Source organism: Micropterus dolomieu, linkage group LG22 (assembly GCF_021292245.1).
Source record: "Micropterus dolomieu isolate WLL.071019.BEF.003 ecotype Adirondacks linkage group LG22, ASM2129224v1, whole genome shotgun sequence".
NCBI classification, from domain to species: Eukaryota; Metazoa; Chordata; class Actinopteri; order Centrarchiformes; family Centrarchidae; genus Micropterus; species Micropterus dolomieu.
In genome coordinates this window covers 25,491,203-25,519,172 of record NC_060171.1, presented here as the reverse complement: position 1 = coordinate 25,519,172, position 27,970 = coordinate 25,491,203, and the positions used below count along the sequence as shown (strand labels likewise).

The window sequence follows — 27,970 nt, the reverse complement described above, 5'->3', positions numbered from 1 at the left end:
ATAACGAAGGAGTGGCTTCACAACAACTCCGTGGCTGTTCTTGAATGGCCCAGCCAGAGCCCTGACTTAAACCCAATTGAGCATCTCTGGAGAGACCTGAAAATGGCTGTCCACCAACGTTTACCATCCAACCTGACAGAACTGGAGAGGATCTGCAAGGAGGAATGGCAGAGGATACCCAAATCCAGATGTGAAAAACTTGTTGCATCTTTCCCAAAACGACTCATGGCTGTATTAGATCAAAAGGGTGCTTCTACTAAATACTGAGCAAAGGGTCTGAATACTTATGACCATGTGATATTTCAGTTTTTCTTTTTTAATAAATTTGCAAAAATTTCTACATTTCTGTTTTTTTCTGTCAAGATGGGGTGCTGAGTGTACATTACTGAGAAATAAAATGAACTTTTTTGATTTTTGGAAAATGGCTGCAATGAAACAAAGAGTGAAAAATTTAAAGGGGTCTGAATACTTTCAGCTAAAGTTTTAGAATCATTGGTTGGTGATCAGTTAAAGGGCTATTTGGTTTCCAACCATATTTTGGACCTGACTCATAGTCTGGGTTTTGAAGGCAGCACAGTACTACTACTGCCACAATGAAGGTCATTAATGACATTATTGAAGCAATGGACTGCATGAACACCTGTGTAGCTCTTTTTATAGATTTAGTGAAAGCATTTGATACAGTGGACCATTGCATTTTACTGGAAAAGCTACGCAATATTGTTTTTTCTGACCATACTGTTGACTGGTTTACCAACTATTTGGCAGACTCAGTGTGTTTATTTTGACGATCTCAATTCTGCAACACTGAATGTATCTAGTGGTGTACCGTAAGGATCTGTCTTGGATCCAATTTTATTTACTATTTATATTAATAACTTGGGTCAAGACATCCCACAGGTTCATTTCCATTTTTATGCTGATGACACCATTATTTATTGTAAGGCTGCTACTTCACATCAAGCCTTTTCTTATTTACAGTCTGCTTTTAACCTTGTTCAGGTTCAGCTGTATCAGCTAAAGCTAGTTTTAAATGTTGAGAAAACCAAGATTGTGCTTTTTTCAAAATCTAAGAAGTCTCTGGACAGTCTTCCAAGTATTTTTACTATACATGGTGTGCAGATCGAACAAGTCCAATTGTACAAATATTTGGGTATATTAATTGATGATCAGCTCTCTGGTACATAAACTGGTACAAAAGCTCAAACTAAAAGTAGGATTTTATTTTAGGAACAAAGCCTGTTTTTCTTGGAAAACCAGGAAGAGATTGGTTGCTGCAACCTTTCTCGCTGTACTTGATTACGGTGACCTGTTCTATAGAAATGCGCCTGGCCGATGTTTGTCTTTGTTGGATACTGTCTACCATAGTGCTTTGAGGTTTGTGACTGGATGTAAAGCATCAACACATCATTGTACCTTGTGCAAAATGACAAACTGGCCCTCATTATCAGTGAGAAGGCACATACACTGGCTCAATTTTATTTAAGTCTATGTTGTATATGCTCCCCTCTTATCTTTGCACTTATCATGTAACATCATTTCCTATCATTTGCGCTCCGGTAAGTTGTATTTGTTATCTGTACCTACGGTCCATACAGAGTTCGGTAAGAAGGCCTTTAGTTAAGCTGCCCCATGCACCTGGAACACATTGCAGACTGATTTGCAGTTGCGAAATCTGATCACTTTTGCTGAATTTAAACACTGCATGAAAGACTTGGAAGTAGACGCTATAAATTGTTGTCACTGCTTTTAAAATAACTAAATCCTTTAAACTTACAGTATGTATAAATTGTACTTTTAAGTGCTCTAATGTTGTTTGTTTATGTATCGTAAGGGTCTTGTTAATTGTTCTCTGTTGTGCGTGTGCTTCATATTTGTAACTGTGCTTTGTCAATATGCTGCTATTTTGGCCAGGTCTCTCTTGGAAAAGAGGTTTTAAATCTCAATGAGATCATCTGGTTAAATAAAGGTTAAATAAAATTTAAAAAAAGTTGTTAATATGCTGGATATCATTCTGCAGTATATTTCTGTAAACTGGGCTTTTATAGAGATGAAGAATTCCAACTGTGACCTCTAGTTTAACAGTGGTAAACGGGCCTAATTGGTGAATAAAATCCCACAGTGTTGAGGCGGTAAGAAAATGTTCTGTTGGTACTAGACTTATTGACTGCAGTGTTTTTGATATGGGTCTGTCATTAAAGGGCCACATGAAGATTCGAAACAAAATTGTAAAGTGCTTTGGATATAAGCTTTATATATGATTTTTTTTTAAATACATTTATGTCTTCTGTGGCTCTGCAGGGAACTTTCCAAAGTTTGACAAAATAACCGTGATGGCCCAATAGTGATGTGATGGTCTGAGTTGTCTCAGCCAGAGAACAGGACAGAAAGCCTGTGTTACAAAGTGGAGACAGCTGTCCCAGTAATATTATACTGAAAAAGGTATTTACCATGAAAAAACTTAAATCCACTGCCACAGAAAGTGTTATTATATTATATGTGATGATAAAGACACAGAATATTAAGGTTGATAAAGACGTGAGGTATGAATACAAAGAAAAGTCACAATCACAACTTTGAATGAATGTTGAATTAATTAAATTAATAAATGATTATAAAGTCATTAAGCCCTGCCAGATACTTTCTAATGTATAGGGGTGCTGTAGGAAGGCTTGAAATTAGAATGTAAGTGAGCCTGGTGATCTGGCAAATACTTAATATTTTATATATTATATATTAGTTACAATATTTATCACATTCTCCACCAACATAATGCTCGTCTCACACAAACCAGTCAAGACACTAACCAGCAAGTTATCAAGTGTATATAGTATTAAGTGTAGCTTCTGTATTTAGTTTCTATTAATAAAAACTCCTTTTTATATCCGATTATATCTGATGTATAATACAATCCAGATAACAGAAACACAACTGTGAAGGGTACAAGTCCCGCTGCCATCGTAACAAAGAAATATAATCATGTATAAAACATTTAAGGTTCAGTTATTGTTTGTAGGCACAATATAATGGAAATACTTAAATTTTGAAGATGCTATTAAACTCATTCAGCTGCAGTTTAAATCAGTGTTTCTAATGGAGGATTTCATTTTTACGTTTCCCCTGCTCTTTGTTGGCTGGAATATCTTTGTTCTCTAGACCACATTCTACACTGTTTTTGCTAATACTGCCCACCATACGAAGACAACAAATCTAACCCTTATACTGTATTTCTCAAAGTATACTAAAAAAATGTTATTACTAATCTTATCTTTTTCTTTCATTGAGACACGTACCCCTGACACCACTCACATGTTATTGTTTGTTCATAGTCCCAGTGCTCTGACACATGTTCAGGGTTAAGTGTTTGCATTCCGTTGCCTTCTGTGAAGCATTGTGCGAAGAGCTCTGGGGGAGTTCCCGCTGGGTCCATCTTAACTCTAATGTCTTTGGTCTATCTTTGCAACATACATGTTGAAGAAGCTGCCAAATTTACTCAGCATCATAAAGAATGTTTGAATACAATCTCATCCCACTCACCCCCTCTGTCACAGCCCAGCTTCCCTGCTCTGGTCTGCTGTGCTGTGCTGTGATCCGCATATTTTTTTTCTTCTATCCAACTCCTCTGTGCCAACCCACAGACATCCATTTCTCCTGAGTCTCGCTTTGTATCTTTCTCTCTTGCTTTACCCCATCAGCCTAATGCAGGCACGCAGAGCCCCGTTGCTCTGAGTCGATGGATGGATCTGTGCGTGGCTCAGGAAGGAACGGGCTTGAATGTGTCCTTCAGGCTACTTGAGGAATCAGTAACATGCCCCCTAAGAGTCACACTGAGCTCTGATGAATGTGTGTAACTCTCAGAGAGAGCACCACTGACATAGATTGTATTGAATTTGGAGTTAAGGACCTTAAAGCTCACCAGGCAGAAAAAACCTGGATTCTGACAGTTTTTGCAGCTTCTCACATGTATTCAAAGGAGCTGATGGGAAACCTTGTCACTTGTAACTTGTGAGCAGCTGTTTTCATCATGTGACATGTCTACCTTTGACAGCCGTAATGAATTTGCCTTAATCATTTGGAGTTGCTACCTTCTGCAGAAAAGTGATCTGTCTCTGTAGAGATGTGGTTAAAAACACGGGGGCTTTGTGGAGTCAACTTCAATGTGTAAGAACATACTGTAATCTTTTAGTTAATAAAATCTTTTCAAAGAAACATAGAAACCTCAAAAATGCTAATGCATTCCTGAAAAGCTGAAAACGTAGAAATATACAAAAAATGTAGAACTTGTACTTGAAGTGACTGAAGTGAGTTTCTGCAATAAGGGCTCACTTAGAGTAGTAGTGAGTTAGTAGTAGTAATAGTTTAAGCTTTTGGGAAATCCATTTAGGCCTACTGTCTTTCTTCGTGTATCTGTGGTAAATATTGCTACAGCCAGCAAGATCCACCTACCGTCTCATCTAAAACTCACTAATTAGCACTTTGTATCTCATTTGTTTAACCCTACAAAAAAATGTTGTGGTTTTTGGGGAGTGACTGTGTCCAGTTCAGTTCCAGTTACTAAGATAAGCTAAGTTAAATGGCTGCTGGCTGTAGTCTTACGTTTAGCCCACAAACATGAGACTGGTATCAGCAATTATTTTAATCGCTTTATTACCCAAGTGTATATTTTTTCATATGCAAATATTTTAATATTCAGTCATTCTTAAACCATCTTACTTTGAATTGTGCCAAAGTTGCATCCTTAACCAATTGCTGAAACCTGATTTTCCATTTCTCTGCATAACAGCCAAACTACGTGTGCTTCCTCAAGGCTGTCTTTTACTCTACAATGGTGAAACACAAGAGGGTTGGATTAGCTTGTCTATGTCAATTGGGTATTACTGGATTTACCTTTTAAGACCATTCAGTTGAAACTCTCCCTCCATCTGTCTGGAGGCTGAGCCATCACTGGCACTCAGCTGACAGAAGACCATTACCACAGCAGAACAATGTGCGGTCTAGCAGTAGACCGTTTTTAACTTGACAGTCCTGAAGAAAAAGTAGATCCTGGGAGACAATGAGGGCAATTATATTGTTATTCCAATTGACCCAAGGTTGCCACTTTAAGGATCCTTTACCATTCAGCCATTGTTCTCTGGTTATATTCTCGTTTAAGTTTAAAATAAAAGCTCTATAGTATCTTGTTAGCTTGGTGTGTGAATCAGCAGGGCTAATCAGTTCTTGACCCTGGCTTTGCGTCGGAGAGTGTTCAGCATCTTATAGCCACTATCCCCTTTCCGTGCTTCAGATGGTGCCATAATTCCAAAGCCTGGACCCTGCCAGTTAATTGGGTCCCCTTACATGGATGTGGGCAGTGCAGTGATGAATAACACAGAGCAACAGCGTAACCAAACACAGCAGCTCAGTGCTGTCGCCCCCACCCACATCAGATGCAGTAATCACCGTAGTGATAGTCGGCTGATGTTTCAGGGTGGTTTTCAGAAATATATGATAAATCACCTGCTGTCAGAGTCAACTATGGTTCATTTATGGCAACATTAATCACTGAAAATACAGACTACAAATTAAAACGGTGTGAGAAGCTATACTGGCATGTGTGAAATTGCAGGTGCCGGTCTCATCAGCAGACTGGCTGGGAAAGCTCTTCGTATGCAAAAGACCCTGCCAGCAATTTCCATCTCCCAAGGACCCCCCCAACCCTGCCACTCTACACACAACCCTGTACTCATCTAACATTACATTGACACTTCATTTTTATGTTTGTTTTTTGTTTGATATTTCTAAATTCATCTCTGGCCTCTCAATTCCCCTGACACCGAAGATGAAATTGCTGAACATGTATAGTCAAATCAAAACACAGTGATGGGCTTATTCAAGACGCGGGGAGTGGAGAGGAGGAGCTTGGTTCTGGCTGCAGCTGCTGCATTGGCTGTCTGCTCAGCAGTGGGGAGGGACTGAGGGAGAGAGAGGGAGAGAGTTGGGGGAGGAGGGCAGTGCTCTTGTTGGGAGATAGGGAATGCCCATTAGTTGCGTCTACCGATCATAGCACAGCATCAGCCAGAGTGCTGCTAGTGGGAGAGCAGAGCACAGGCAGTGCGGAGGACTGAGCCGCTGAGCACTGAATGGCACACTAGAGAAGACAGGCGCACTTAAAAAGGGACAGAGTGAGAGAGTAAGGGAAGAGAGAGTGCATCAGAGCACGTTGAGAAAAGGAGGACAGAAAAGGAGCAGAGACGTGGAAAGAGGAGAGGAGAGTGAGGAGGGGGGAAAAGTTACCAGGTCAGCAAGAGAACGTGGAAGTGGAACAGCTGAGCCTCACTGGGGTCTCTCTCCCACTGGAACAGCCTGGCACAGCAAAGCAGCACAGGAGGACAGTGAAATTACAAGAGAGGTTAGAGGGAGTATTGTCACTTCTTCCTGGAAAGACAGCCCTGTTATAATGTAAGGGTAATGTTCCTCACAGGACCCTTCCATACAGCTACTTCAGGACTATCACAGCAAGCCAGCAGCAGCAAGCAGAAGACACTTAATCTTGGAAGAGGTGCTTGAACAGTGCAGCCCTACTCACTTCTACACAGGAGACTTTCTTACCGAACTGTGTGCTTTCAGGTGAATGTAGTTGTTTCTGTGAGGCTTTTGTCTTTTTTTGCTCCAGAGTGAGAAGCACTGGCGATTTGGAGGGTGAGTTGTTCTGCCCCGTCATCTCTGAGACTATGGTAGACTGTGCGTCAGGGATCCCTTCAACAGCAGCTGCAGCCTTAGAGCATGGAGAAGTCCAGCAGTGAGGAGTCAGCCATTCACCGTAGCCCTTCGGTAGATAGCCACGACTCAGATTTTGCCCAAGCTTCCACGTCTGGCCGTCCGTTCGGCGGCCGGGGCTTCACTGCCGGCGCATTCTACGGGTCCACGGGTCCACGCAAAAACGCACAGCAGGGGCAGGCTGGAGCAGCAGCTGACACCAGCGCAGGAGACAAGACCAACAACAAGTACAGCTCACCCAAAAGCAGCAAATACGTGGTCTTTTACCTGGATCTATCCTTTGTGTTCCTTTTAGAATTCAAGAAGTGCAACATGGCAAGAGGCTGCCTCTGCTGCTTGAAGTATATGATGTTCATCTTCAATCTCATCTTCTGGGTAAGTGGCTCATCAGTTTGTTAATGTTTTCTCTTCATACTTGTTCACATTGATCTAGTTGATGTTAATTATACCAATGTGTAGATATGTCTCAAAGGATGATCCTGACAGCAAATCTGGCTTTAGTAACTCAGCATTAATCAATACGCATATCTGTGATAACACATGGGAAGGCTCAGCATGTGATCAGGATAATCAGGAAACATTATGGCATAGTGATGTTTATCAGAGCAATCATGCGTTTCTAATTATTACATCAGGCTGTTTATGCCTGTTCCTCCCTGTGCATGTTGCTATTCCTGGATGTCATGACAGAGTCAGTGGCAGTGCACCAGGTCTCCTTTTGTATGTGACTGGTGTGGGACGGGGGGGTTGGATTGTGGTGGTAAGGAGGACATGGGTTCATTAGGGTCACTCATTCAAATGGTTATATGATTTACAGTGACCATGAAGTGAATAAAAGGTTGCTTTTGCCATGCAAATGAAAGCGTATATATGTGTCTACAGTACAGTTGCATTGATGAGCAACACAATTTGCATAAAGGGGATCTGAGTTGACTTGAAGTCATTCTGGAGGAGATGATCTGATTTGTATGCTTCTTTTTATTATTCACCATTTATATTTTATTTAGATGTGTTTGCTCTTGGGTTAAGCTGTGATCAATAAGGGAAAAAATTTTAGTTTAGAATTGCTGCACCAGGACAGTTGGCTCTATTTGAGTAATTAAAAATTGTTGTAATTTTCCATATTTGTAGTATTTACAGTAATAATAAGGGGAATAATAATGTCTCCATGCCAAATTTACTTTCACCCAGAGAAACCTGGCCGGCGTGTGGCAGGCTCCGCTGTGTGCCAATGCATGGGCATTTGTTGTAAAAGTGGGTAACTCTTGAATGTTTACAGAATGGATTAGAGGGCTTATGGGTTATGGGGCCAAGTCTTTTGTGTGGATGCAGCGAAGCATGAAGCGTAAAAACATCCCAACACTGGGGACTCTACAACCCCAGCCCACCCTGTCACTGGGTTGTGAGCCCTGCTAACTGGGGCGTATTTGAGGCAACAGAGTGGGCATTAGCTTGAGCCCAGCTGTGAACAGACCAGCATTGGAAACACACACACGTACACATGCACCACACAAACCGAGATCCTTCCTATTGTCCGTTTCATATACTAAAACAAACAGCACTGCTAGTGGCAAGGCTCAGGCCTTAGTAAGCTTTGGACTTCTCTGATGCTTCAGGGCAGTATCTCCATATCACTCTCATATCAATACCCAGTCCACAGAGGCCAGAGCGGGAGTGATTGGCAAAGACATACAAATGGCTTAGGGGCTCTTTAACGTGCCTTGCTGTCATGTGAATGTTTGTTTAAGGCAATGAAAGGGTCAGAAAAGCTTTGCTGATGTTGTATTCATTAGTGCAGGCATTGACCTACCTTGATGCGAACACCTATTTTGAACTCAGCCAGTATGTCTGCAAAGCAAGTAACTGCTCAGGCCTTGACATCACTACTGTTTGAATTAGAGGTGGAAATTTTAAGCAATTTCATAAATCGACTGCCAGCCACATTCATGATCGATCAGTGGTTATTACAAAATGCAGTGCAAACATTGTCCTCCAATTGCTACTGAACGTGAAATGGGCTGCTTTTGAATCACAACTGAACACCAACACCGACAATCAGATATTTGAAAGAAAAGATAAGCACAAACGAGAAGATTTAAATCATAAACTCAATTAGATAAAATAATTCAATAAGAATTGATGAAGACGAAGTGCTTTAGGAGACAGGTGCTTACTAGTTCAGATGAAGTCAGAAGTCAGTCCAGCACATCATCATTGTCCCCATACTGCTCTGTCAAACAGAAAACCATATGTGCTACCATATGCTGCCAAAGGTTCTAAACATGGTTGCTTAAGGAAATTCCAATCATTAAAAACACCTGAGAGAACCCACCTCCTGGAATTGTACAAGTAATGTCACTAGAGCTTAATGAAATAAGACTGCAAATCATTATTCTTTCTTTGAGCTGCAGCTCAATATGATAGATCAAGGCTCTACATTAACAGAGTGACACCATCAGTTACCCGCTTGTCAGTTCCGTCCTTCTTGACTGGTTTAATAGCTCAGACTCTGCCTCAGTGCACTGGTATAGGTCAACCTTTGGCAGTGGTCATGAGGTCATTATTATCCGCTATCTTCTTGAGGGTCCAGTTACAGGGGATTTGTGTGAAGGCATTTACTTTCCAGGTTCTTTCCAGGCTCAGTTTGTGCTTAACCCTTTTCAGTGTCAAAATGTTGCCGCTAATAAGCGGCTGCTGCACACCACTAATAGGTAGGTGGAAAAGAAGCTTTGGATTTCAAGGCTGGTGGCCTCTGATTCATGTGGATCCTAGCTTGCTGGTTTCCATGAAAATGAATTGCAACCATCCTGCAAGTGTGCAGAAGCTCTCCCTCCCTGTAGTGTGAGATTTGAGGACTCTCTCTGTCATCATGTGTGTGAATATATATGTGTGTTTGTGTGGGGGCATGGAGACCTTAAGTGGTTTTGGCACATCCCCTGCTGTGCAATAATTGAATTTTTACTCTGGTAATGTTCGCTTAATGAACACCCACCATGCATATTTCCTTCTATTCCTGCAGATTGATACACTTGTTTTCTTCCCACCACTAGATCATTTTAATGACAGTTTAATCAGTGTCCCATGGGAAAAGAGTTGGGTGATGATGGGGTTACGCTGCAGCATGTGGCTAGTGGGTCTGTCCATCTGCATTTGACAGCTCCGGGCTCATCATAGGCTGGTTGACTGGCACTCTGGGGCCAGATTCTGGGGCAGCAGTGCGCCTTGTTGAGGGTTAGAGAAGCTAGGAATAAAAGGTTCATTTGGCACTGAGAAGTCGCAGTGGGGTGCCTCAGGATTTTGGGGTAGAGAGAGGGAGGGTTAGAGGCATGTTGTATCTTGACACCCCTGGGACTGCGCTGCTCTAACTCTGACACTCCTGGAATCGCAAGGTTACTGCAGCTGGCAGGTTTGCCTCTGAAGCTCTGACATCTCATCTCAGGACTCAAGGGGGAATGGTGCACTACAGTTACCCGACACCAGGTACAGCAGGGGTCTCTTCTTTCTGGCTGTGCGCACATGCACAAGCACACTTGCTGTACATACACAAACGTACAGCCATCCTTGAAAGGGCTCCCACCACCCACACACCATCCACTCCACGGGGCTTACAGTGGTAACTTGAAGCACAAGGTAAACAGCAGCAGGCACTCCAGGCGTCTCCATACATGCGGTCATCCTCAGACCCCCCAGCAGTTGTTCATGACCATCTGGCTTCTCTTTCTCATAAGGGATTAGAGGAGGTCTGAGCTGTAGGGGGAGTTTCGGGCAGATTAGTGCTGTATTGGATGGTGTGGTTAGGATTGAGAGCACGGCTCCATTGGACAGCTCTATGCTAAAGCCAACAATCATCAAAGCAAATGGCCTTTGTGCTGTGACAATGTGTGGTGTAGCAGGGCGGGAGATCATTTGTGCCCTCACACACAGGGTGACTGTTTGACCAGCCTGATTGATGTTAATTCCTATTGGTGTCAGCCTTGTGAGCATGTCGGTGTTGGTGTTCTTGCTGGGAGCAAGGCTTTCAGTCTCTTACTCTGCAGTCCGTCCTCTGTGCTCGTGGCCTGTTCTGTTAATCTCTTTCATTCAAGATTCACACCTTTTGAAAAGTAAAAAGATTATAATTAAAAAAAGGCTTGAAAAAACACAACACAAGCATTTTACTGCCAAATCACAAGCAACATCACACACAAGCTCATTTCCTTTGTGAGAGATAGGTTGTAGAGGAGCTAAATGGGCCCATCCCAGCTGTGCCATTACCGTGCCATATCAAAAGCTAAAGCCTCATTTGATATTCATATTTAAAAGAAAACTGTCAGCTCAGCAGTTTTGTCCTACATGTACAAGTGGGGTGGTAGTATCAAAGCAGTTCCTTTTGTTAGAGGAGAGAAAACCAAATGTGTTTAGCATTCATGAATTCCTGTGCTTACTTAGGGGATTGCTGCGGGATTTATAAACCATTTGGTCTGAGGCAACAGAAGATTAGTTTCCCTATCGATTTAATCACTGATTTTGACATTTAAGGGTTCAAATGTACCTGTGCTCTGATGCTACAAAGAATAGAGCTATTGACAGACTCAAGGGGGTTTGTAAGAAATATATGTGTACGTCTGTGTCTGGTTGAGTGGAATTCCACAAAGCATTTCACACAAGCTGTCCCTTTCCCCTGGGATTTCGATCTAAGGTGCTGAAGCAATTTGCCTGTTTTTCATTCTCCATATCGGCACATGAAAAAGTTCAGTCATCTTTTATGGCTCAAGAGAGTGTGTATTGTAACAAACTTTTCTTTTTTCGTCTTCTTCTTTTCAACAAGAGCCACAGCTGAACTCCATCAGTCACTGCCAGGTGAAACAAGGATTGGGGCACGGGGAAATAGATGAGGGCTGAGTGCGCTCTGTGAGATGATGAAACAAGCTGTATATGCTGTGCTGTCACATGTATTTAATTCCATCTGTCTACCGTGAAAGTACCTCGGCCGATCTGTCCACCTGAATTTTACGCCTTCACCTATGATAAGATAGACAGTCAGCAGATTTAATCAACCAGTCACAGATATTTATTTTTTTTTTTGAATCATCCATATTTAGCATTTGTACTCTATGATATTCTCAAATGTTCTTAAATATATAGTAGCTAGACTGTGTAGCCTGAGAGCTGGTCTTTTAATTATCACTATATTTATATGCATTTTAATATTTTGAAGTCTTGTAATTAGCATCCCCTATACACCACTGGGCCTTGATTCAGATTGACTAACCTGCATGGTAAATATCTCTATATGCATGCCTTTATCCGATGGATTGTCTGGGGAGATGACTTTAATTTACACGTCTTTCTCTTAGGCTGCTTCGATTTCCCGGTTGTGTTGTGTAGCGCCGCTGAGCTCATTAGCTCCTGTTGCAGTTCAACTGGGACAGTGAACTGCTGTCTTTCACTGTAGGGGGTGGAGGTAATAGATCAGGAGAATTTGAGGTGCATTTTTTGCTTGGACGCAGTAGGTAGATGTTGCTTTTGCAAGGGAGTTAGCTCTCCCACCTCATCACTCTTTGAGTGGGGTGGGCTTCAGATTTGATGAGTTGTTGTGTAAAAGGGTGACTATGGCACCCATGAGAAGCCGAAAACATTTAATGTCAATGAGTTAATAACTTTCAGAGGCAGAGATTAAATTAGCCGTCCTCACAAAACATGTGTACAGTTCACGTGTAAAGTTATTACCAGTTTTATAATCCCTTTGGAGAATGTTGACATAAAGTTTTATCTTTTCTACTGAGTTAGCATAAAGCAACAGGGCTGCAGGTGCAGTTTTAGCCCAATTGCTACTGTGTCAGCTGCGTGGTACTGACTTGTAGTGACAGGTGAACAACCCGAGAACAGATTACATAACAGTAGCTGCTAGGTACAGGAATGACAGTACATAGAAAACCTCAGTCTTTGGTGAATATCATTCATTCATTAATTTGTTCCCTCCCTCATTCACATTACACACCAGTGCCCCTCACTTTACATTCAGAAGAAGCCTGTATCTACTGTCTATCTCTCGTATCTGAAAATCTCCTAATTGCCAGGTAAGAAACCACATATTCACAGCAGCCGAATTTGTTGTCATCACGGTGTTAGTTGGTATAATATCTCAACAGGAATGATTGTACTGTAGATCAACCCTAAGATTTATCATCTTTGCTGCAGTGTTTGAAACAGAGAGATCTTGCTTTTCTAAAGATAGGCCAGAAGAGTTCAGGGTAGAGAGAATGGGAGAACGGTGGAAAAAGATGATTGTCATTAGTTCTGCATACATAAGCAGGATCCTTTTTAATGACTATATGCCAGATCGAGTACTCCAGGCGATAGGGAAGGCAGTATCAGGGTTGTGTGGTCAATAATGTGTTTATATCGCAGAACAGTGAAGCACAACATATTGTCATAAGCTATGTATTTGAGATTTTAGTATTTGTTGTATATTTGAAGACAGCCAAAGCAAAGCATCCATTCAGATGCTATTGGGAAAAATGTCCAGAAAAACAAGCTTTTCTGTGCAGCCTAAAAGCTGATGATGATTTTGTATTTCATAATGGAATTCAGTTTGGTGCAAATTGATTGGTATCATCAGGCAAACTGTTGATAATAAAAAATGCAGCAAGTCTGGCTAAATCCATGATAGAAAATGAGTGCAGTTAATGTAGCTTTTTAGCTGCCTTTGAACATTTCACATGTCGTGTTGTGACACTTTGTAGCTCCTGTGGCTTGTGGAGACCGTATAGCTTTGAGTCAGTAAAACAGACACACTGCGCTCGGTGATTTGGTCATCTCAAACTTTTGAAGTGCTGTTGCAGTCTCTGTCTGTGACAAATATCTCTGAATATACGTTACCTTCAAAGTGCTTTGTAAGCCTTTTTCAGTGATGCAGGAAAATGTATCCCATTTTATATCAGCTTGTGGTGCACAAAGTGTTTTATTCATTATTGGTGCAGCAAAATACGTTGGAGATTTCACACAAGCAGCGTTACAGGTGAAAAATATATCAGTGCTACGTGTGTCTTTGCGCTGCAGGAGTGACTACAAACTGCTATCTGTCCTCATGTTCCCTTTTCACCCCAGGAAGACCAATCTATACTAATCTGCACCTAAGCAGTAGAATGTTAGAACAGTTTGGTAATTCAACTACTCAGCATATTTTCTCACACCTAAAGGCAAATTACAGCGAAATCAATGTTTCCTAGTCAGTCTTCACCTCCAGCCCTGCTGAGGCGGCTTAGAGAATATCATTTTCTTTGTCTTCAGAGAGCGAACGAAATTATAATTAGTTCGTGTTTAACTAGCAGTATATGAGATGTATATATGAACTAACTGCACATCCTTAAGCTGTGCACATTCTGGGTTTTAAATAGTTGTTTTAGCAATGCACTGATTTCCCGTCATGTGGAAAGGCTGTTTCCCTGGAAATAGAAGTCTTATGAAGCTGCAGTTAAGTCCATAAGAAGACAAGCTTTAGTGCCCTGGGTCCAGCTCCATAAGTTCTCCAGAGGTTATCAGCTCTAGGATGCATCAATGACTGTCTCTAACCCATTTCCCCAGTGCCACCACCTCAATTGATTCAAATTGGGCCTGATTCTTTTCCCACCATAAACCCACTCAAACAACCCACATAGCATCCCTGAGAGCTTGTTTCCACTGATCGATCTCCGTCCATTTTCTAAACAACATATAGAGACCCAGGACACACTAGACAACTGCACTGAAATACACTGAAAATATGAGCAGCTGATATACTTTGAATCAACATATTTTAGATGTGTCATCTTGAATTTGGGTCAGAGACCCGGGCATTCACTGCTTGAATGGAAATGATCTCAAGCAAGGCACCAACAGGCAGCGAGGCACACACTTGTCCACGTTGTTAGCCCTGACAAATGAGAGGCAGATTTATGCCTTAAACATTAGAGCTTACGCTATATTGATTTATTTAGCGGAAGCGCTGCACATTGCTGCTGCGTTATAACTCAACCATAAAATGCAACATACTGTAGCTTTCTAGATGGAAAAGCATCAGTACATGTGCTGACTAGATGATCGTCTGTGAATGCCTGACATGTTTTTATTGCTATTTTTAAGTGTGGCAATTTCACATGCTATATACAATGCACTGTATAATTCAGACCATCAGCCAATGTATTAGACTGTTTGTTGTGATTTGAAATAGGTGTCTATCTTGTTGTTTTCAGAGCGAAACCCAGATCTTCATCAGAGCAGGTTGTTGCAGTGCTCTCGTTATGTCTGATCCAATTTGTGCTCGACTCTTATTGATGTGCATGAGGTGCGCTCACAACAGGCTCTGACATTTTCCCCAAAGAGGAAAATGCAGTAACTAGTCAAGATCCTTCACTGCTACGGTTGCAAGATAACTGACTGGCTGACAGACTGTGTAAACCAAATAGGGATTATTGCCATTCTTCTTGCATGCAGATTCATCCTCTTCCTTCCTCTCCCGAGTTTTAAACTGTCCTCTTGCCCGAGTCTAAATCACATGACTAAAGCAAATGGTTCTGCTTGTTTATTTTACACCAATTTGCAATCACTAGTCTTATTGCCAGACATGAAAAAGCATTTGCTTTGTGTGCTGCTGTGTTTCAGAAGATATCAGGGCTTTACTTGTACTGATAATCGGAAATCTTAAGCAGTCTGGTTGCCTGCAGCATGCAAAGTCTTATATAAAAAGGAAGCCTGTAAAACCAGCCTCGTTCCATATCTTTAGTATTCTGTCTGAGGCACAGAGGGATGTCTCAGATCTTACTTTTTAGAGAGGACTTGACAGTTTTATTGCATGGGAGAAATGCAAGAGCTATATGCTAAAACGCTATACAGTAAGTGCTGATACTACTTGAAATGATGAATGATCATGTTAAAGGTGCTCACAATCATGTTATAACTTCCCTCAGTCACAAAGTATGAGTCATTTAAAAAAATAAATACATTTAATTAAAAAATGCAACTATTTGCCTGACGCCCACATTCATTAACCTTTACCTTGTGTAGTTTAATTAATAAAATATACGTTAAAGAAATTAATGTATTAACCTCTGTTATGTATGCTATAATTTCTTTTAATTTAAAGCATTTAACATGTTGTCTTTGACTAAAATTAAAAAGAGTTTTCTATAAACTGTATATGCACACACTTTTGTCCATTTGCTATTGTAGGAAATACTTAATTAAAATCAAATAAAGAGGAAAAATTGGTGTAGAGACCCCCCTCGCTCACCATGTGTTGTTTGCAGTTCCCGTCAGTAGTGATTTTTTTCTGCACAGATGTCTCCATTTCTCTTATTAAGCCGCCCAGGCTTCAGTAATGGGTGACTTGGGATGGCGGTGGAATACAAAAGAGTGAGTCGGATTGGAGCCCAGTGTGGGCAGACTGAGGTTAGGGAAAGGAGTCTAATTTGAGAAGTCGATTATGGGGTCATTGCCACCCTCAGTGAATGATCTCATTCATCCACAGTGAGCCATAGTATTTATTATGATACACCTTGTGCCTGTGTATGCACTCATCAGTGCAGTGTGGAGAGACAAATCCTCATCACTGTGTTTTGTCCAGTGATAATTTCAGCAATGGACACAGCAGCGTGTTTCGGGTCAGCCCATTAATGCCCCTTCCATTTCAGACACATTTCTACCATTCCAGGGTTGGCTCGGGTTATCATTTTAGATCTCCATCACTAGATGTTTTTGAGTTTGCGCGCACTGGTTGCATTGTGTTTTCTTGAGCGCAGTTCACAAGTGAACTGGGACAGATGGGGTTGGCCAGATTTTTCTCCCCAGTCCCCTTCTGAGAGGACAGACTGGCAGACCCAAAATGCTGTCCTTTTCCTGGGTGGGAAGAAGTGAAGCATGAAGGCAGGGAGGGAGGGGAGGGCCTTCTTCCCAAGAGCAATAGAGGTAAACACACTGATGTTTGATGACAGCTCCCCGAGAGGTGAGTCACAGTCACTCTCAGATTCTACTCTCTCTCTCGCTCCCTGGCATCCACATCATGTCATTTTAGTTTTTCTCTTGGGGACAAACTTGAAAAATCATTTGGTCTATTTCAGGGGTGGAAAAAGTCAAATTCAGTGTAAATGGTGGTTGCAATATTTTACCAAAGCAACAAACTAGAGTAAAGTCTTCTGACTTTTTTTTTTTTTTCAATTAGTTGGAGGCTCTGTGTTTGATGACTTGTCGCTTGTTATCCCATAATTTGTGTATCTACTTGTACCACGTGACACGCATCCACACAGATGATTGGCGGAGAGAGAGAGAGAGAGAGAGTATTTAGAGACTTAGTATGTTACACTTGAAAATAAGCCATCTTGATTTTGCAATTTGTGTAAGTGCCAGTACCTGATCAGAAACATAGCTGAGTAATGTTGTAGTCATTACGAGTGGATAGAGTGGGTGGGTGGGGGGGGATGGTGGCTACACATATGTATGGAGTCTAAAGACCTGCGAAGCTTAAGCTAATTAGTCCGCTGACATATGTACTTACTCTGACATTTTCACCATACACCTTTCAAAGCGACAGACAGGCATCATTATTATTATTATTATTATTATTATCATTATTATATTATTATACTTCGTCCATCTGTCGGTTGATTTCTTCTTGATAAGTTCTTCTGTGGATGTGTCACAATAAACTCCTTAACAATATGCTGAGGACGGCTGCAGACATTTTCAAATGGTGGTTGAAAACTTCTGCGAGTAGCCTCAGCCAATCAGAAATGTTCAGCACTGCAAGCCCCTGCCCCAAAAGGCCCCTGCCTCCGGTATTTAGCCTTTCTGTGGCTATTGCATGGTAAAATCAATGAATGCTGTTGTATGAAAAGAAATAACAGTTCTGGTTTAATTGGCTTGAATGGAATACCCAGTAACCCTACAGCTGCAGTAAATTTGAATATTCAGTTTTTAAAAAGAGCAATAAATAAGCATTTGATAACAGATGAAAAGTGAACACCTGTGCCTAGAGAGAAGCAGTCAGACAGTAGAATTAAAGTCTTACTAATTAAGTAAGTTGCTTTTTTCTTTTGACAGCTCTGGACTCCCCAGCCTGATTAGCTGTGTTAAGGACATCCAGCAGAGTTTAGGTTAATTTTCTGCAATATTCATCTATAATCTGTGTGCTTTAACATTCTGTAATGCTGTGCTGGGCTTTATGAAAGTAATTAGCCAATCATAATAGAATCACACAGACCTCCTTCATTCACCCATTCCGTAGTGAGCACAATGAAGTCTGACAGGTTCACACACACTGCAGCGTTTACGGCTCTGTGGTATTTCATGGGTCAGTGGGAAAAAGTGAAGAGGCACTTTAATTTTGTATGGCATGAAATGAGCAAGTTATTAATTCACAGAATTAACCTCTTGTTTAGCATGTTACTTCACTGTCATCTACTGACCAATGGACAGAAATCTGTGTAATATTGTAACTAACATACTATATTATGTAGAACAAAATGGTGTTAACACAGATTAGTAGTGTTAAAATGTAGACAGTGATAGTTAAAGTAAAGTTCAGAGTCTCAAGTAAACAGGTTAAATGATCTGCTGATACAGCTGTTAAACTGTGTTTCCTTGAATGTTCTTAGAATCACTGCTTTTCATGTTTTCATGATCAGGATTGATTAACCATTAAAATCATAGTCAATCACAGAACCAGGAGACTAGAGAGCACCACGCGTCCCTTTAGACAAAGGAATATACATTGCGGCGCAAAACCTTAATCTACGCCCCAAACGTCCTCCCCTCTTGCCTAGTTGACCTGCTTAGGCTGGGCCTCACCTTCTTTCATTACCTTGTTTTTTCTCGAGTTTCTTTAGATGAAGTTTCTTTTCTGCTTCATAAAGTCAGTGCACAATTTAACTATCCTTTGAAGGCCTCAGTACTAAACTGAAGAGTTGTTTTGTTACTTTGGGGCGACTGTGGCTCGAGGTAAAGCAGTCGTCTACTTATCAGAAGGTAGGTGCTTTGATCCCCAGCTCCCAATGGCTGTGCCATTGTGGTATAAAGCTATTTGAGTGGTCGGAAAGACTAGAAAGGTACTATACAAGTAGCTAACTTTCTCAAAAGAAGCTTGGTCTGTGCCCTCTGCCATCGTCCCTGAAACAAGAGCCTCAGGAGTCACCTAGAAGCATAACTGCTCCTCCCACTGCACGGTGGCCTCATCCCTGCACACAACGCCAGAAAGCCAGTTTGAGCATCTTGTCTCCGCACTTCAAAACAGTAAAGCAAAAGACATGTTTTTTGCTGTAATAAGGAGTTGTCGAATAAAATATATTGTCTATTCAGAGAAGTTAAGTGCCGTAACATTACATTAATGTCTTACCGTTGTGTTTCACCATCAGATCACATACTTTGTTTTCCTAATTAATACTTCATTTATTAGGTATTTAGCTATAAATAAATATCCCCATAACTCAATTGAAGAAAGTGTGTGTGTGTGTGTGTGTGTGTGTGTGTGTGTGTTTTCTTTGAAGCAGGAGACAATTTTGAAAGTTTAAATTTATTCGGTTTAATTTCACTGTTATTAACTACTAAAGTAGGGTTTCAAATAGGGATTCACTCATTCAATATGTATCAAACTCTAAGTACATATGTACTCATGCACAGCCATAGTGAGCCTCTAAATATTGTGCTGTATATATAGTGTCCATACATAATGTAGCTGTAATATTATTTATGGCTGTGCGGGATGTAGCAAACCTGCATTTTACGTGAGCAGCAGAACAAACACGAGTGATTTCTGAACTCGAGTTCAGGACATGAGTCTGACTAAGATGCAAATGCAGATTGCGATGATCTTAAAATCTCCATGTGATAAAGATAAGATCAGTGGAAGCCCTCATCTCACATGTGAAGGATGAAATGTCTGTTTGCTGTCGTCTGTCGATATTTTTGAGAGCCCAGTAATTGGCACATAAAAGTCCATCTCTACTTTAGCTGGAAAGCGTTCTCCCATCTTCAAAAGCCCCCCCAACACACACACACACACACACACACACATTTAATTTTTCATTGAACTGGTTACCTTGCAAAAGAGATGTGAAAAATATGGTCCTGCAGCACGTTCCCACTCTTTCTTTAATTCCTTCACAGTCAGTTAGAGAGATGAAGTTGCCTTGCCATTTTTTATCCAAAATTGGGGTCCATGACTCTCTTCTATGGATCATCCTAGACACCTGTGATAGGTAAAAAGTAAAGTGATAAGTAAAAAGCTAGAACACTGAGTAAAGATGCGCCAAATTGACCATTTCTCAGACAAGTCGTCCCATCTTTTTAATTTTTAAGATCCAAATAAGCAAAATCTTAATGTGGATGAGTCACAAGAGGGCTGTGGCTGTGATTATAGTGAGAAATATTCCTCTAAAGCAATCACATTTCACGCTGGCCTACATGAGAATGGCTTTATTAGCCTGGTTTAGCCGCTGATCCAATATCGCCTAAGAATGCACACTGCCTGAGGAATCTGGCTGTTTTTCATATTAACTGTGGTGGGCGGTCAGCTTTATCGCCCGTAGAATTCCTTTGTGATCAGCAGTTTCCATTTTCATCGGTGAGACAAGAATAACTTAATTCAAAGACACATTTGTTTGCAGAGGATGTGCTCTGGTAAGAAAGAAAAACAAAACATCAATATGCTCGGAAACGGCTTCACTTTGCATCAGTGCTAGTTACAGGGAGATGGAGAGTGCAGATGCAGGGATCCAGATCCTCATTATATCAGAGTCCATCTCAGATGTAGGCTGCTGTGTCGTCTGTAGACATTTACAGTAATAGTGGTAGCAAAGATGGCGAGCGTGGAGGCAACACAGGAGAGTTTAAGCACAGAGCTGCCTGCAGTTTGTTGTCAACATTTTTGTGTATCTGCATAATGCATCCACTTGACTTAAAGTGTTCTAAGAAGACAGTCAAGGTCGGGAGAGTGTTGCCCATGTATATTCATACTCATCACTTTGAATTCATGTACATTTAAATGCTGCATTTGCTTTTTGTACTTCCCCAACATGAAAAGAGATCCTGGTAAATGGCTTTGTGCTAGTGCTGTCAGTCACTGACAGGACACACCTACTTGCCTCGCTGACGGTGCATCTATCCATTTATTATAGACATTCTGATGATGGTTTGCTGTTCTTCTTTTTAGTGTGTAATTGTCAGTGCAGCATGCCAAAGAGAGGATGAGTAACCATAGGAAGGTGAAAAGGTGGGCTGCCTTTTTTTCGCAGTGCATTTTTATTATACAATTTAGACCTTTGTCTCAACCTCACCAGTAATGTGACCTATTTTTTTATAGGCACTGGGGACATAAAGCAGTCACAGCTCAGAGACATAGAGAGAGAAACGGACCTTGGTTTGCTTCAAACAGCAGCATGGATAAACTGGGTGAGCTGGAAAAAAATTGGGTTGAGGCAGTCTGATTTTACCATATTTTGTGTAAAAGAAAGTCAAGGTAAAGTGAGATGACATAATTATTGAAGATTTAAATGCAAATGAGGCGCTTTAAAAAATATATACTCTCTGCAAGGCATTTAATTTGTCTATTAGATATCAATGTTGAACCTCCACACTCACACAGTGTCGTAAACACTAACGTATTATACTGCAGTTACCCAATCAAATATGGGTCGTGCACAGTGTTGGGCAAGTTACTTCCAAATTGTAATACATTATAGATTACTAGGTACTGTCATTTCAGAGTAATTAGCTATATTACAATATTTCTTTCTCTGAATCTTAATGCTTTACACTACTTTTGCATTACTTTTGAGTAGGGCTGTACGTAACGATTATTTTTCAAGTCGATTAATCTAGCGATTAGTTTTTCAATTAGTCAACCAATTTTGTGTATTCTAAATTTGATTTGCGGTGCTGCCGTCAGTGCTCCAGGATACTTTCGCTTCACGTATTCGTGGACAGCAGTTGTGCTGCAGTGAAGCTATTTCCAATTCACAGAGCTTACAGTGCAGCACGTTGTTGAGTGTCTGTCTAAAATACTCCGAAAACTTTAGACGGTTGAAGGCGCAGTGTTGTAGCTGGAGCTTGTCTGGGGGAATCCCTGCTAACACCACGTAATGCCAGTTGATGTAGTTACATAATAAGGTTTCTCAGTGGTTTACAGTAGTATCAGATGTACTTAAAAACATACTAAAAGTTTACAAAAGTCTGACTCCAAGAAAGGCCCCATTTTCAAAATGGCGGCCATCAGGTCCTTAAAATGACCATTACTTCTTTGTATTCCTCCTAGACCAGGAATACTGGTGCCTGATACATGTTTTGGCGATGTAATATTATAATTAGCATATTTGCATGGTAGATAAGTGATTTCAAGTACAATTATATATTAAAGCAATTGGTTACAAGCATATTTATGCGAAAAATAAGTACAATTTCCCTTAAGTAATTGCATATTTCTCCTTTCTCATATCGTTTTGCCAAGTGTTGGTGGTTTCTGTGGTTCCTGTGGTTCATAACCATTCTTTTGATTCCAATAATGAATAAATTCATTAGAACTGTGTGGCACTGTAAAATTAGTTAAAACAGGGCTGCCACGTGAAGGCTCAGTACCGCTAACCCCTTTTATTTTTTTATATTTTTTATAATTTCTGGGGGGGGTTTTTGCCTCTTGTTTTTTATATTATTTTAATACTTTTCTTATTTATACATATCTTTTTCTATTCTATTCAGTTGTTTCATCTTATTCTGGTTTATTTTTTATAATTTTTTGGACTGTGACCTTTTTACTGTGACCACTAGATTTACCATTAGTCGTCACACTCTTCCTCCCATAGAGGTTGATTATAGTGATTCTCACAATTCCCAACTTGACATGGTCCACAAGCAGGCATGTATGGTAGTCCATATGCCCTGCAACTGCACCGTTGTTTGGCAGGCAGTTGTGCAATTACAGTGGATCATCTGCAGGAGGCTTTCTGGGGCAGCAGCCTTACTGGTCATAACTGGCAGGAACCGGTTGTCCACAAGTTTCCATCCCCAATCCACTGTGTTCATGTCACCTTCGTTTCCAATCCACACCATGATCTGGAAGTAAAGCCAAACAACACTGCCATTGCCTTGATGCGTATTGTCTTTGATGGAAGGACCTTTGCTATAACCATCAAAAACAACTGTTGCTTTACCATAATGGCGTATGGTAAAGTCTGCATATGACTGTGCAATGGCACCGTAACTGTCACCCTTTTTCCATGCCAAGCAGTGAACCAGGGAGCCAACGTCAAAGACATAATGCTCAGTTGGTGGGTTGGAAATCCAGGACAGTTTTGTTAGATTTCTTGCTTGAGAACTCACTGACTGCCTGCGCTAATAGGGGCTTGTTGGCTTTACAGAAGATTTCCTTTCCTTCGAACAGGGCTGCAGGAAATGAGCAAAGCTCATAGCTCATTACATCTTCCAGTGAAAACTGTTCAGTTTTTGACATGATCAGGAACCGCTGGAACAGCAAAGCAGGATCAGTGGTTCGGTCTTGGGTAACTTTGATGGTGGAGTCATCTGCAAGGGTTTTTGCCCGGTCTTTCCGTTTGAAGGATATTCCAAAAACGGGTTTTCCAATCATCTTTTTAATGATCTCATTGCCAACAGTCTCAAACTCTTGCACATTCACCTCCTCTTTGGCAACAACACCAGTTACAATGTTTCTCAGAGAGGGGTCTGGAGAGAATGGTGTGTAAATGCTAAGCTTTTCCTTGATCTTTTCTAGATCAGAGTGATCTTTTCATTCTTGCTTCTGAGGATTCTCTCTGCTGCACGCTGGTCATGTAGGTGGTGTCATTGAATTCCTGCATGGCGTTGTTGTATTCAGATGTGATGGGTGTAGAGATGGTCCACAATGCTCGCATTTCTTCAGTCATTCCACTTCCATGGGTCAAGCCTCCACTGCTTTTCAAGGATTGCATCAATGTCTGCTCAATGACAAAGTCAGAGCTAAGGCCTGCCTAGTACTGGTTGCTGCGGCGGATCACATGGAAACCCCTGGAAAACTTCTCATGTACATCATCATCATGCCGATTTTAGGTAGTTGTAGTGTCCAGCGGCAGCAAATATCGGCAGACAGTCCAACATTGCGCATCATGGAAGTGCATCTTCCAAGGTCCTGTACGATCTGCTTTGATCAGAGCTCAGGCTGTCTGCAGCATCTTCTGATAGTTTACCCACAGCCGGCTGGTTTTTGACCTTGTGCTAAGGTCTGCCCTCTTCGTGTCCTTTTTCCTTGATTTGGTTCAGCATATCTGATGCTGCAGCACTCTCCAAATTTGTTTCTTTCATTACCATGGATGAGTACATCTCTCCAGCTTGGTTCACCAATAACTCAAACTGTGAGTCATCCTCCTGCAGCTCTGACACAACCAGGTGATTGAGACATCTGTCCACCAGCAAATGTCCACGAAAAGCTCTTTCCACTGACTTTCCAGTCATCATGTGCTGGACGGCATTTGATCCACGGACAACTTCTATAATATTCCTGAGTCCTGTGCCTTTCATCAGTGTGCCAATTGCACCAAGTAGGTTCACAAAAGTATGAAAACCTCCAAGCATTAAGACTATGCTTTTTAGGGGACTACTCTGTGGTGCATCCATGATCATCTCTGCTGCTTTCCAGTACAGTGGCTGATCAAACGTAATAATGGGTGAAGCATTGTGTTTGATAGCCAGGCCACAAACAAAATCCAAGGTGGACAAAATACAGGTTTTGTCTCCAGAGTACAGGTCAATCATTGGCAGGAACACAACTCATGATTGGCCTGGATGTTCTAGTCCTTGATGAATGATATGCATCATTCCATGCCACCCTGGGGTTTGTTGTTTGAAGTTCAGTGAGAGCTCCCACAGGACATCAACTGTTCTGTCACAGTTGATCAGTGCTGGGAGGTCGTGGAACACCTCCCGGCGCACATGTTTTGCAAAGCGATATTCGATTACTGGGATTTTACTTTGCACTGCAAAATCTAGGTTGGTAATGTGTCTCCTTGGAATGATACATTTTCGCCCTGGAGTGATTGCTGCTATGATTACCATTCAGTGGAAGGTTCCCTTACCATCAATAGTAAGGATGTTGTGGTCAACATTGTCCCCAGCAAAAAGAAGTGCCATGTCCAGCACATCTATGTCATCCGCTAACACATCTGGGGCAACTGAATTTGCTGCATTTTTGTCAAAATGCAAAACTTCCTTGTATGATGAAGCAAATCCCATTCCATGAAGGGTATCCACCAGGAATTGTGACCGATACATATGATGTTCCTGCACTGCAAGGCCAAGTTGTAATGGAGCTACCACAGCACGTGAGAGTCTCAGAACAAACGAAAGGGCAGAGTCAAGCTCAAGTGACTTTGTGCTCGGATACTGATCCGTAACGGATGGGACATTGGACCTAATATCACTTTTGATCAATCGCGCAGCTGTTTGAATGATCACTTGTTTCTGGGATACCTCATCCTTTTCTTGTTCGCTGAAATAAGATCGTAGTATTTCTGATGTCTTCTTTCTCATTGTCACTATGTCATGGAGGCCTTCCCCTTCAGTGAAATGTACATTGTCCTGGTACTGTTCCCTCAATTTTCTCTTGAGGTATTGATTTCCATATGGTTCAGAATCTGGGTTTGTCAGAGATTCCTTCATTTTGTCTCGAAGATATGTAATTGTCAACTGCTCCTCATCATTACTCTCGAGGTAAGAGCAAACTTTCACGAATGCCTGCTCCTGATCTTCATTTTTGGGCAGGCCAGACTTTCTGCGCTTTGCATCTGGGTCTTTCTGGAACTGTATTATTATGTTATATCCGTTACGAAAACTAGTACTGCATAAGTGGTGGTAAACACAGTCTGCAGCATGTAGATCCCGGCCATAATACTCGATCCTGCCTTTTACAGTGAAAGCCCATTGAGCTGCACAACACTCAAGAATGGACTCTGCAAGCGTATCAGTCTTAACACTACTTGTGTCTTTACTTCCATGTGTTATCGTAGTCCCACAGAAATCAGTTTGGCTGTTGAAAGGACCAGTTGCTACTCTGGCATTTCTTTTTGGTGGCTCAGCTTTATTCTCTTGTTGGATTTTAATGTCTTTTTTATTTATGTACTTCTGTTCGACATTTTGAGTGTACTATTTCACCGGAAATGTGTACGTTGTCGCCTCTTTGTACACTTGCATTGTTGATTCCATCAGCTCCCTTCTGATGAACCTCAACCACATCAGAGCCATCTCTTAAGTTTTTACAGCAAATGGGGCAAGTTTCTTGGTTTACAACAACATGACTCATGGTCAAAATTGCATTTGGAGTGTACTTTTTCCTCAAGCTAATTCAACAATGTCAATTGCTGAAAATTGTGAATTTAGTTTTGTTGGGTTTAGTATAATGCCCCCTTTATACTCAAAAACATCTATAGATGATGCATTACATATGTATTACCTTATTCAAATTGAAATGAGTGACCATTTTAGAGGGTTCACACACGGGCCTCTGTTCGGCCCGAGTTTTTTATGATCAAAGTTATACAAATCCAATTTAAGTTACTTTTGGGTGCAAAAACTTTTACATTGAATGCCAAGTCTTTGTTTTAGCAAAAAAAGGGTTACATGTGTTACATGACATAGGCTAAATCGTAAACAAAGATGAAACCTTACAGTAATCTCACAAAACCATGTTTGTAATCATGTCAGTGCAATTTAGTCCAATGGATTCATAGACCCAGAACACATGAGGTTAGACACCAATATTACTTGGCTAGGTCAAATAATGAAGGAGTAAGGATATTTTAAGGGCTTCCTGCCCATCTTGGATGCCGTATTGAAAATTACACCTTTCTAGTGGTCAAACTTTGGTAAACTTTTAATATGTTATTTAGGACACATAATACAACAAAAAACAGCTGAGAAACCTTTTGTTAGATTTTTTTTAGGGTTAGGTGTTTTTTTTTTTCATATATGCAGCCGTCTAAAGAGTGGAGGGGGGATTGAACGCACGAGGTACAGCAGCATAACGTCATTGATTATTTGAATCTCCTGACACTCTGACAGGATCGGTCAGGATGAGCTGACAGCAGCCGGTCTAATCATGAAAGTTATTCGTTAAAGCACAAACACATAGCCATTAGAAATCTATTTAAGCATTCTGCCTACAATCTCGACCATCAGATTTCTGCAACAGGAAATAAAGCAAGCCTTTAATCGTGGATTTGTTATTCTGGTGCCAAAATGTTTCTCTGTGTTGGTGAATTATTAAAAAACAAAACACCACTTTATTTCGGATTAAAATACGTTGTAACGGGTATAATCTTACTGAATTTTTTTTTTTAGTAATGCGTTATATTACTGAGTTACATCAAAAAGCAATACATTACTGTAATTGCATTACTTTTATAACGCGTTACTCCCAACACTGGCAGTGCACACAGGAGGTAACTCAAGCAGCTCAAGAGGAACAAATGCATCCATCAGCAGCTGTACTAATAATACCCGCTCCTCATTTTCCCGGATATTAACTAATAGAAATGGAAAGAAACCAGAGTCTAAACCGACACATGCTTTCAGGCATTTTTTTTTGTATATATGATGTAAAAGTAAACATTTCAACATGTACATATGATACACAAATATTTCCACAGAAGCAGCTAGTACAATCAGCAGACCTCAGTTTGAAATGGCCTCTGGACACAGCGATAAGGCACGGATCAGCTTTAGCTCTATCTTCTGTCTCATTTGTTCCTGTCTAAACGAGATAGGCCTGCTATTTGCTGGCAGCTGTCCTGTGGTGACACAGTGACAATACGACGGGCTCTTTAGATGCATCACCTATGTGGTGCGATTGGAGTACAGCTGACTTGTCACTTCACCATTATCCAGCCCAAACTCCCAGGATGGAGGACAATTAGAGGACAAAGCAGACAGGAGATGGGCATGCTAGAAGCATGTCAAGACAGTGGGGAGCCGTGGAGTGAATTAACTGACCCGACACCTCTGATGTTGTTACCGTAGTATGACAGGTGAACAGGCAGATAGTCTTCCTCTTGAAAATGTCCCTGTCACTTTGGCAACCACAGGGGAAGTGCATAAGATGGAGCAGAATGTTTAACGCTACTGCATTTCAGCGAGGAGTGCCCTCTAAACGCCCAGCACAGCACTTGTTTAAATGTGTGTGTAATCTGGAGACTATCCTTGGTAAACAAGCCCACTCCGAGGAGGG

General features: G+C 41.2%; 1 protein-coding gene across 5 annotated transcripts in view; it reads left to right on the top strand.

Annotated features, from left to right (window-relative positions):
• The window catches only part of tspan9a (tetraspanin 9a), a 186,566-nt gene that overhangs the window by 102,938 nt on the left and 55,658 nt on the right, over positions 1-27,970 (top strand). For 3 of the 5 annotated variants that reach the window (XM_046037617.1, XM_046037616.1, XM_046037615.1), the window contains one exon: positions 7,052-7,131. In XM_046037617.1, coding sequence (XP_045893573.1) covers positions 7,069-7,131 — 63 coding nt within the window. In that variant the 5' untranslated portion in view covers positions 7,052-7,068. Of the gene's footprint in view, positions 1-2,348; positions 2,443-6,354; positions 7,132-27,970 lie in introns of those variants that run through there. The other 2 variants (XM_046037618.1, XM_046037614.1) reach the window with 2 other exon arrangements.